The sequence below is a fragment of the Thamnophis elegans genome, chromosome 2 (genome assembly GCF_009769535.1).
Source record: "Thamnophis elegans isolate rThaEle1 chromosome 2, rThaEle1.pri, whole genome shotgun sequence".
Lineage (NCBI taxonomy): Eukaryota > Metazoa > Chordata > Lepidosauria > Squamata > Colubridae > Thamnophis > Thamnophis elegans.
The window spans coordinates 174,622,909-174,634,081 of NC_045542.1; the positions used below are offsets into that span (position 1 = coordinate 174,622,909).

General features: G+C 36.5%; 1 protein-coding gene across 1 annotated transcript in view; it reads left to right on the top strand.

The window, feature by feature from the left end:
- Positions 1–1,259: 1,259 nt before the first annotated feature.
- The window catches only part of CCM2L (CCM2 like scaffold protein), a 27,477-nt gene continuing 17,563 nt past the window's right edge, over positions 1,260–11,173 (top strand). Inside the window, 1 exon segment of the mRNA XM_032208488.1 lies at positions 1,260–1,471. Within this exon segment, the coding sequence (XP_032064379.1) occupies positions 1,260–1,471 (212 nt within the window).

Below are 11,173 nucleotides of genomic sequence, written 5' to 3' on the forward strand. Positions count from 1 at the left end.
AGAGAACTGGCAGTAGCGGCTGCCAGAACCACCACTGGGTCCCACCATCCACCATACTATGGACACAGACCATCTGAGCTGCAGACCTCACAGCTCACTGTTTATTTAAGAAACCAAGAAACTTTAAAGCCCCTCAGTATGGAAAAACAAGACAGAATTTCTCAAGGAAACTGAAAGAAAAATGACTACCAGCTCTATCATTTTCTCTCTCTTACTCAGTGTTGTGGTCCACAGGCTTTCATGTTCCTCTCTCTTAGATCTCATGAGAAAAAAAATATGTTTCTAGAAAAGATGGCAAATGAAATTTCACTTCCATTACAAGTAGATATAAAATCAGCTCCAATTTAAGATGAATCTATGGAGATCTCATTGGGAAGAAAATACCAAACAGGACCTATTCTTAACATTTGCTGGGTTCAAGGATTATGATGGTTTCCATGATTCTAGAGCACAGGCAGCACTAGAGTTAAGTGTCACCAACCTAAAGTGCAGTGGTGAAATCTAATCCCGCCCAGTGGTTTTGTAGTCGTGGCTTGGTTGGAATGGGGGTCATGTCACTGGGTGAGCATGGACAACTCTTTTCCCACTTTTTAAAGCATTTTTAAGGCTTTTAAAAGCATTTTTCCCTGCTGGTTTGCCCAAAGTGGAAGGATTTCATTTCTTCTAAAGTGGCATCAAACTCCATAGCTCTGTTTGACCTTTCCTAGCAGTCTCCGGAGGCAAGAGACCAGATTGAAGGACAGCAGAAGTCATTTTTCTGGCTGTTGATATTTCTTGCTTCAACACCACTTTTTGGATGTGTCCTAAGAGGAAGGCGTAAGGCGACCAAAGAACAAAACCTCAAGGGGTGTATCTGTGATGCCTCACAAATATGTTTTTCTCCAGCTACCCTTCCATACATGGAAGAAATTCAAGGTCCCAAGAGGAGAAGTTCCTTCTCACTGTTATTATTCCTATACCGGCCTTGATGTCTCTCCTCCTACTTCTCCCCTGACTGTCTTTGATGTACACATCAGACTGAAGCAACTTGCATTAGATCTTGCATTAGAAAAGGATAAAGATCACAGGCTATGCTCTTTGTGGCTCAAGTGATGGGAGAGGCAGGAACTGTCCTCTTGAATGTACTTTCTCTCTCTCTTACAAGGGAATCTTGGTTTCTCTCTGTCTGAATCAGGAAAGCCACTGGATACTCCATCCTGGGACAATGCTTCCCATTCTTCTTTAGAAACAGGAAGGAGATTGATTCAGTCCTATGAATTATGGACCTCCTGCTTCTGATGCTGCTGGTGTCCCAGCCTGTCTCTGGGAAACCGAGAATGAAGTGTCCACTGAATTTGGACAACCAGGATGGAGGAAAGCCATGGAGCTATTATAGGCCAGGAGATTTTCTCATTGGTATCATTGTTTCTGCATCAGAAATCGCTCATACAACATTACCTTTCAACGTGGCTCCTTCTATTCAGATGTGGGAGTAAGTCATTAACTGTGAGGTAGTTTCATTCCCTCTGTTTGCAGTTCTAATACTGATATATGTATGTGTGTGTGTATGTATGTCTGTGTGTGTGTGTATGTGTGTGTGTATGTCTGTGTGTGTGTGTGTGTGTGTGTGTGTGTGTATAACTCTTGTAATGCAGGACCTGACTAATTACTTGAATCCTTTTGATTTCCATGGCTTCTCACTTTTTTCTTTTATTATCTGAAAGAGGCTCAAACCCGAACATAAGGAAAATAAAACGTGAAAGAAGTCCACATTATTTTCCTCTCCCTGTTCATTCCTAAATTCATGACTTGAATACAGTAGAACCTCTGGTCACAAACGCTTCTGACCATGACCAAATCAGGATTTTTTAGTAAGTGCCAAATTTCCTGTTGTTTGTTTAGAAAGAACAGTGACCCACATGTGGCCACTGAATTAATTTTGCATTAATTTTGGTTATGTTCAGATCACGACCAAATCGGATTGCGACCAAAGTTAAGGAACTAATTATGATTGTGACAAGAGCTTCTACTGTACTGAGTTTTGTTGAAAGTAGTGATTGTTGTAGTTTCTCCTGCCCAGCTCATCTCCATATTTTATCTAACCTCTCACTGATATTCTGTGCCTGGTTTTTATAGGAAAAGTTTGTTTTTAGAAGAACTTTTCTGGATTACTCATAAAAATTCTCTCCCATTTATGATTGTTCTAATTTAATGATTATTCTGCAACTTTTTACTGGGCTGATGAAAATTAGTACTTCTACAAATAATGGTGTATGCTTGATTTTTTTTCAGTGTATGTCTGATTTTTAATCCTAAAACTATCCAATCTTGTCAATTCTCAGAAATATTAAAAGGTGATGGTTCACTAAAATTTACCTCAGGTATTGGATCAATATTGGCTTAAATCTCAGTTGGCTTGTGGAGAAAAAAAGGATTAAATAGAAAGAAGTATTTAGTTTTTACTGTTGATCATAATGTTAACATGAACATTGTTTTACAGAACTTTACTTTATCAAAAAGAAATGATGATTTTCAACATTGAAATGGTTAACAAAGAACACCAGCTCCTGTTCAATCTCACCCTTGGTTACAACATACATGACAACTATTTGAACACCTTTGGAACTTCAGCTGCCTTGCTGGATGTGCTCTCTAATGGAGAAGCCAATGTTCCCAACTACAGCTGTGGAAGGAAGGACAACCTTTTGGCTCTTCTTGATGGAACTGTTGATAACATCTCCATCCAGATGTCAATGTTAGCAGGCACCTACAAAGTCCCACAGGTTTGTGTTTGCATTTCTGTATTTGATAAAGTAAGTGGGGTGTTGGTTTGTGAGGAATAGATCCAACCATATCTTCTCTATGGAATTCAAGAACTGCTTTTCACCATGTCATTTTTAGGTGTTAGGACTAGAGATTGGGATATACAGGGGGGGGGGGGGGACCAATGATCAAAGGAAACGTATCTTCTCATGATTCCATCCTCATTGCTTAGAGAGCTTCTGCTGCATAATTGTGAAGGTGAGGAGAGGCTCTGTGTTCATTCAAAGGGTCTTCTGTACAATTGGAAGGTGCAGTACTAAAAGAAACCTCACTTTTTAAAAATATGATCTTAGTCAAAATAATGATTATCTTTAATACTGTTGATAAATCATTAGGCATTATGAATCTGTTAGAACCAGTAACATTAATTAGCCATTTTACATAAAACTACAAATATGTTATCCATGCTGTTAATTATGTTTTACCCTGAAATGCTCATGATCAAATTCATCATAAAAGGTTTGAATGACAACATTGCAAGTGGAGAGGACTTTCTACAAGCTGAACAATTATAGAAATATCCCAACTGGTGGGACCATATATTGGCAACTTCATTTACATATAAATAATATCTTCCATGCCCATATGGGTCAAACATAATTCCGATAGGTAAAGACAGGGAATAAAAAGCACCCTAGCAATTCCAGGCCCATATCTCTAACAGACATGGTGACTAAAATATATATCTGCTTCCCTTTGAATAATGAAAAGTGCATTCCTTGTAGAAGAACCAGATTTGACCCAGTATTGACAATTGTGTCATCTTGAACAATATAACTCTAAAAATATCAATCAGAGGAAATAATGTTTTGCTGCTTTTAAAGCATTTGCTATAACAAAGTAAGAATCATAGAAGAAACTGATTGCCCTTAAAATGGAACTCAGAATGTTGACCCTGCTCAACCCCCTCTCTACAAGCACTGACCATGAGAACCATTAATCAATGGAATAGGCCAGAATAGAGAATCTCCAAGATCCCTTCCATTCCAATTATTAGATGTTCTTTGTTGATTTGTTAGAGAATGTGATTTGGGCTCAATGGAGCCCTGAGAAGTAGGACTGATCCTTACCAGAAGGTAAGACAAGGATGCTGCCAATATGACATTTGGATTTCATATACTGTTAAGAAGACTTGGCTCCTATTTTCATAAGAATTATCTGATTATTTATAGGTGAAAATTAAAAGTTAGAGTCTTTGGAAAATGACATATTTCCATAGTTAGGGCTATTCGATGATGAGCCAATAAAGAATGTTCACACCTTTCCTTACCTTGAGTATTTTTCTCTGTGACTGGATCTTGGCTACCTCAACATCAAAGGAGCTCATTAAGAACATAGAACAAGTTAAAGCACTGTTAAAAGTTACCACCATGCATTTATGTTGAGCTGAACTTTGGGATTTAATTTATACCATTATTTGAGCAAATTTGATCACATCACCTGAGAAGTATCTGGTGGGTGGAGCTGAATTGAGAATTTCTACAATTTATTAAATTAAGGCATATAATTGTTTTTTTATAATATTAATGGTATGGAAAGTGACACAACCCTCCAAAAAAATCCATTAGAACAAATAAATTTCAATTAAAAAGATCTTGAATTGTACAACTGGTAATTCATGTTAGAAACTGTGGTCTCTGTCTTTATGCAATTGGAGAAATTTTTTTTAAAAAAATGCTCACAAAAAATCCAAGATCTTCAAAACAAAGAAAGACATAGCCATCCTCAGTAAGGTTGGCACATTGAAATGCATTAGCTGCTTCCAAATTGACAAATATTGAGCTGAATCTTCCAAACCCCTTACAATGAATATACTTGTTCTCGTGAAGCTCCAGATAGAGAACATGTAATATATCTATTATTTTTAATGTCAATTATATAAGAAAGAGGGAGATTAATATCTTGGACTGCACTTTAGAGAAACAATCTTTTTTGATCCTAGTATTAAAATAATATACTTCATGTGTGGTCAGAATTCAGAAACTATATATAACATAGCCTTTTTTGGTGGAAATTGAAATCTTCTTATGTGGTTTCATTGCAGTAAATTCTGGGGATTTTACAAAATACTATTTTTAATCTTTATGCTTATTCTATTCTAGGTAATGTTTTAAATTCTATTTTTATATATGAGCTTGTTAATGTTCTGAGCTTTATATTCTGTATCTTGATATGATCTACTGACTAATCAACAAGAAACTGTTCTAATATGTGCACGAGAAAAAAACTGAGTTTATTAAAAGCTAAAAATTTGGACTTGATAAACCCCAAATACATCACAAAATTCTTCACTGCTTTTTCAGATCAGTCAGAGGAGTGCTTCAGAGGTTATGAGTGATAAAAGTCATTTCCCTTTTTTCCATCCGATGTTCCCCAAACAAGGATTTAAATACCCAGCAATTGTCCAACTGCTCCTCCATTTTGAATGGACCCTGATTGGTCTCTTTGCTCCAGACACAGAGAAGGGAGAGCATTTCATGAGAACTTTTACTCCTATGCTTGTCAGGAATGGAATTTGTATTGTTATATCAGAACAATTATCAGTGACTGGACACACAGCAACCCTCAGGGATGCCCTCTCTAAGTGGAGACAAGTCAATGTCTTTGTTAACTTCATGGAATATGAGTTCCCCAATAACAGAATTCTTCCTTTCCATTCAACATTTGAAAGTTTGCCAGGACCCATTGAAGGGAAAGTCTGGATAATGACAGTGGTTACAGTTTATTCCGTGGAAAAGGCCTCGTTCCTCAAGCATGTCCATAGTATTTGGGCCTTTCCTCTTCAATGGAAAAAAGAATGGTATAAAGATGATGCCTTTAAAGGTTCTTTCTTTGTGGAACCTGAATTTCAAGCTGAGTATTTTCACTGCTCTGTTTCAAAACATGCCTTTTCTGTCAAAGGCCGAAGAAGATGCACCCAGAAAGCACCAGTGGGGACCCGAGAAGAAAAGAATAGTGTCCCAAATGATGGCTATACTTACAGTGCCATTAAGATTCTGGCTCATGCCTTAAATGCTGCATCCAAGCCCAAGAGGAGAAGGAAGAAGGGAGAAGAGAGGTTGGGGGCTCCAAGGCTGCATCCATGGAAGGTAAGGGGTCCCAACAAGGATCCATCAAACTATAAATTCCTTTCAGGGTCTTTGGTGCTCTCTGAGCTTAGTTGTTTAATATCCTAAGCTCCTGTATAAAATCTTATTGTACTTAATGGAAGAGAGCTGTGTTTTCCCTTCTACAACCAAGATGATTTCTATATTTGAAAAAATTCTCCCAAATTCCTTCCGATTTTAAGCTCCTGTAAACCAACATGACTCTTCTCATTGGTCTCTTTCCTCAAGGCTAAAAACTGATCTCTTCCTCCCCTTCTTTGTCCTTGCCTAAAGCTGATGAAAATTCTGTGCAATGTCTTCTCCAAGTGTGGTGCCTCTTAGGAGAACTGGTATGAATCCACTGTGTGATTCATGACATTATCAAATTAGTAATGTGATTATTATCAAATCATTAAAACATTACTATTACTTTATTATAATCAGCAACCACTGTACATACAGAATATATTAGAAAAACTATAAATGAAATCTTAAAAGAAAGATGTAGATGGTGGCTGCTATTCATTTGTGTTATACAAAATGCAATGATATATCAAGTCCTAGGTGCTCAAAATCAGTTTCCACCTGGATTTTACACATGCACCTCTCTCTATTTCTAAATCATATTTTTATTTTCTGGAAGCTGGGAATTTTTAAAGTAGATCAAAATAACTTTGTTGAAGAATTATTATAATTTCTGTATCACAAAATCATGATTTCTCTACTTTTTTTAATGAAAATATCAAAGAACCAATAACCAAGGTCTAATAGTTTTTCATAATTCTCCAACTTTATCAGTAAGATTAATTATCATGCCATCCAGTGCTCAATTAAATAGATCCCAATTCATCACATCAGGAAGGATTTTCTTGATTCTTTGCTAAAATCAGGTTATACCAACAGCATTCACACAGTTTAATAAGGAAGTGTGTTGATATGTGGAAATGAATTTGGAAGACAAGAGAAAGAGATGCTTCATAGGGAAGGATTGGAAAGATGTGGGGGAGGAAACCAGCAGTTGCATAACAGGCAGAAAAAGAAATAAGGTATGTCAAAAGAGTTCATTAAAAGATTTGGGCCTTCTCATTCTTAATATAGTCTTACAATAAAGTAGAATTAGTTCATCTGGTCATTCACCACCACCCTCTACTTGAATAAGGTTTTGCCTTGCAACCATCTCCTTAACAAAGGCTTGTTTTCTGGTAATTACCAGAAGGAGTTTATGAATACTCTATTTATTTGTGTTTTTTCTTCAATTGATTTATGACCTTTCTTAAAATGTACCCTATAATTAACAAATTTAGTCAATTATATTGTCAGTGTTTCAAGTACTGCACCAATTGAAAGTGGAACTCAGAGGCAGATTCTTCAAAGAACAGTTTATTGGATACGTCATACTGACACAATGGTGAAAGCTGACTGTGAAAGGTTCATCTAATTAAAAATGAAAGTTCCCCCTGTCCTCCAAGTTATCAGTCACATTGTCCAATAAAGGTGCTGGCAGATTGCTTAGTTACTCCACTCCTCCTCTCTAAGCCACCTGTTGGAATGGCTTTGGTTCCCACAAGAAAATGTTTTCTTTTGATGGCAAAACTCCAGCTATCTGATTTCTCCCCTCCCTGCCCCCTCTTCTGCTTTATGGCAACCATGAAACCAAAAAGATGGCCTCAGCCAGGTTCACTTCAAGGTTGACATAGATCTTTTCACTATACTTTTGGTCAATATACTAAATGATCAAGAACTATCATTGAACCTTTGTTCTTGTGTTTTGAAGATAGTGGCAACACTTCTTCTCCCAACTCACAAATATTTAGAATATAAACTACCACAGAAGAAAGATTCAAATGTAAAAAAGTAACATGAGGAAGAAAAAAAAAACAAGATTTCTGCTTTTAAAATGTTTCCATTCTAGTTCCATCCATTTCTAAGGAAGAAGGAATTGTACAATCTTTCCCTATTTAAAGTGTACTTGGATCAAAATGGAAACATAGCAGCAGATATGAGCATTGTTATTACTGTGGTTCTTCCCAAGGAGGATCCCATCGATAAGGATTTGGGGACTTTTGAAAGGCAGCAACCTATAATCAACCAAGAAACTTTAACACAGCTAAAGGTGCAGAACAAGGTGGGGAAAATATTGATGTATTTTCTTCATTTTTCCAAAGAATCGGGACTCTTTTCAAGTGGGCTAAACCTATTCAAAAAGTGGATAACTTGCATTGAGAATTGAATGTGGGGAGTAAAACATCTATAATTATATTAGATAGATAGAGGGGCCTTCAGTTCTATTGACCAAGGTATCCTTCAAAAGCTATAATGCTGAAGCTGTTATAAACTGATCCAGCTATATCTAAAATGAGATTTGGGAAAAAATCATTGCCAATTATTGTTTCTTTCGCAATTTATCACCCTAAAACTGCTGAGTGAGGGCCTCATATGCTGAGGAACTTCACATTTATAGCTTCAGGTTCACTTGTTCCTTGTCTTCAAATATTAGAGATGAAGTCAATTCTATTAACCAGAGCCTGACTTTAGTTTGGACTAAATCCAATGAAATGGAATCAAGATTGGATGGAGGTTCTATTGGCCAATTGTGAAATAACAGAATAACAGAGTTGGAAGGGACCTTGTAGGTCATCTGGTGCAACCTCCTTCTAAAGTAGGAGACCCTGCACCATTTCTGAGAGATGGCAGTCCAGTCTCTTCTTGAAAGCTTCCAGTGATGAAGCTCTCACAACTTCTGAAGGAAACTTCTGTTCCATTGGTTGATTATTCTCACTGTCATAAAGTTTCTCCTTATTTCCAGGTTGAATCTCTCCTTGTTCAGTTTCCATCCATTATTCCTTCTCTGGCCTTCAGGTGTTTTTGAAAATAGCTTGACCCCCTCCTCTCTGTGGCTGCCCCTCAAATATGATCCTTCTCTTCACTAGACTAGGCTTGCCCAGTTCCTTGCAAACGTCCATCGTATCATCTGGATTGCTCTTCTGTGAACTCTTTCTAGACTCTCAACATTTTTTTTAATAGTGTGGTGACCAAAACTGGATGTAGGATTCTAGGTGTGGCCTTTATATAGTGTTATTAGTACCTCATGGGATCTTGATCGAATCCTTCATTGCCTGGTTAGAGTCAGGGTTTCCTAGAATTGCACACCCATAATCTGTGACATTTTTTAATCAGATGAGACGACAGTTATACCTGTGTCTCTTTAACCTCATTGGGATAGTGGATAGAGCTTATTAATCCATTGATTGATTAAATTTATTTGCTGCACATTTTACCATGATAATGGCTTGAAAACTGAAGTAGTCAAGCCTGACTTCGATGCAAAAAAATCCTCGTATCAGAAGTAATAAGGAACAATTTGAAGGGAAACATTGCTTAAATTTGAGCTTTGGCTTTTAAGAGTGCACCATAGTTTTAGAAATTAATCAGTTTTAGTTCACCAGCATGGTAGCCATATAAATTGAAGAAATAAATATACAAATAAAGAGCATATCCTTTAAGGTTGTCAGTCCTTGTTTGTAAGGAATTTTTCCTCTGTATCTTAAGTGGGGGATAGTTTTGGATTGCTTTCAAAGGGAAGCAACTTTGCAATGTTTCTTCCAGAAAAGAACCTTTCTAGATCCTACTGGTCAGATGTTTCTTTGTTCACCACAGTTTTATTTAAATAAACCTAATAGAATAAACATTTAATAAATCTTTTATAATAAAGTTTACTTTAAAATGCGATATCTTATTTCAAAACCATGCCTATATGAAGAATAGAGGAATGCATGTTAATTCCACTGTTAGGTGGAACTCCCAGGTTGTCACTTGATGCTTGAATCTTTTCTCAATTTCATCCCTCCAGACTTTGTTAAGTAGAAAGGTACATTTTTTGCTATCTGATATGTCCCAAGAAAAAAGGGGGAACTAAATGAGGCATCTGCCTGCAATTGTATCTCCTGAAATAATTTGGAAGTTTCTAGAGATTTCGTATTGCCTAAGTGAAGGCTAGAGAATATTTGGGTAATGTTCATGTCTACTTCCAACTTACATGAATGATGAACCTCAACATATTTTCTTTGGCATTTCTTCTTTCTCTTCTCAGTCTCTGCCTCAGTCCAAGTGTGCAGATAAATGTCAGCCTGGATTTGTCAAGAAGGCTCGAAAAGGAGAGCCAGTTTGCTGCTATGACTGCATTCCTTGTCCAGAAAGGACCATTTCCACTCAGGAAGGTGGGTGACACCATAGGGAAACCTACTGGATTCAGCAAGAGTGTGTTTCATGTGTAGTAAGTAAAATGCTACACAAGCCATAATTGTGCAGAAGCCATCTTGGTAAAGAGTATAAAATACAACAGGAAATGCATCACAGGAAAAATAGAGATGGATACTAGAGTAGCAATGTGATATAGGAAACAACTACACTATGGAGGAATGATAAACCTGCATATAAGATAGACACAACACATTTGATCAGGGCACTTTCATCAATATGCATTTTAAAGACAAATCTAGGTTGGGTGGTTTTGTTCTTAATTTTCATGGTGTCCAATTACTTCCATAATGGGAGAGATAAGAAAATGATCTTGAAAGATGAGGTAGGAAGAAGGATTGGATAAGAAATCTTTCATTTATTTGCCAATTTGGATATGTCCTTCCATATTTATCTTTCTTAGGAACTTCTGAATTCTTTGTAACCTGAAGAATGATTTTAATTCAAAGGGCTTTGCTCATCCAAACCAACTTTATATTACAGGCCAAAAGATACGTCAACCATACATTTAATCAGTTAATCTTTATTAAAATCATAAATCCTTATAAGCTGAAATATCTATTTGGGAGGAACAATTGAGGGAGAGATTTTGGGTTGAAGGAACAATGAAAACCAAACAGATGTCTCATCATAAAGCCATCAAGTGGATATTTCCTTCCTACCTTCTCTTATCTTTCTAATTTTCCTTATTGTTAAATATAAAGGTACAAACAGTTATAACACCAATTAAAAAGTATAGTTGTGATTCTGAAAGGAAAAAAAGTCGAACAGGCTGTGTGAGGATTAAAAGGAACAGAAAGTGTGAGGGGGAGAACTAATAAAAAATCTATTTAATATCCATTGATACTAAAGTTGAATTCATTCTCTATTTAAAATTGTTGCCATATCTAGAGAGGATGGAAATATATTGCTTCATCTTCTCATTTTTATTGTGCAAAAGACTTTACAGATAACAAGTTTAGTTGTTCTTGAATTTTTTCATGAATTAATCTTTCTTAAGATCTCTCTATTTTCAAATTTGATATATA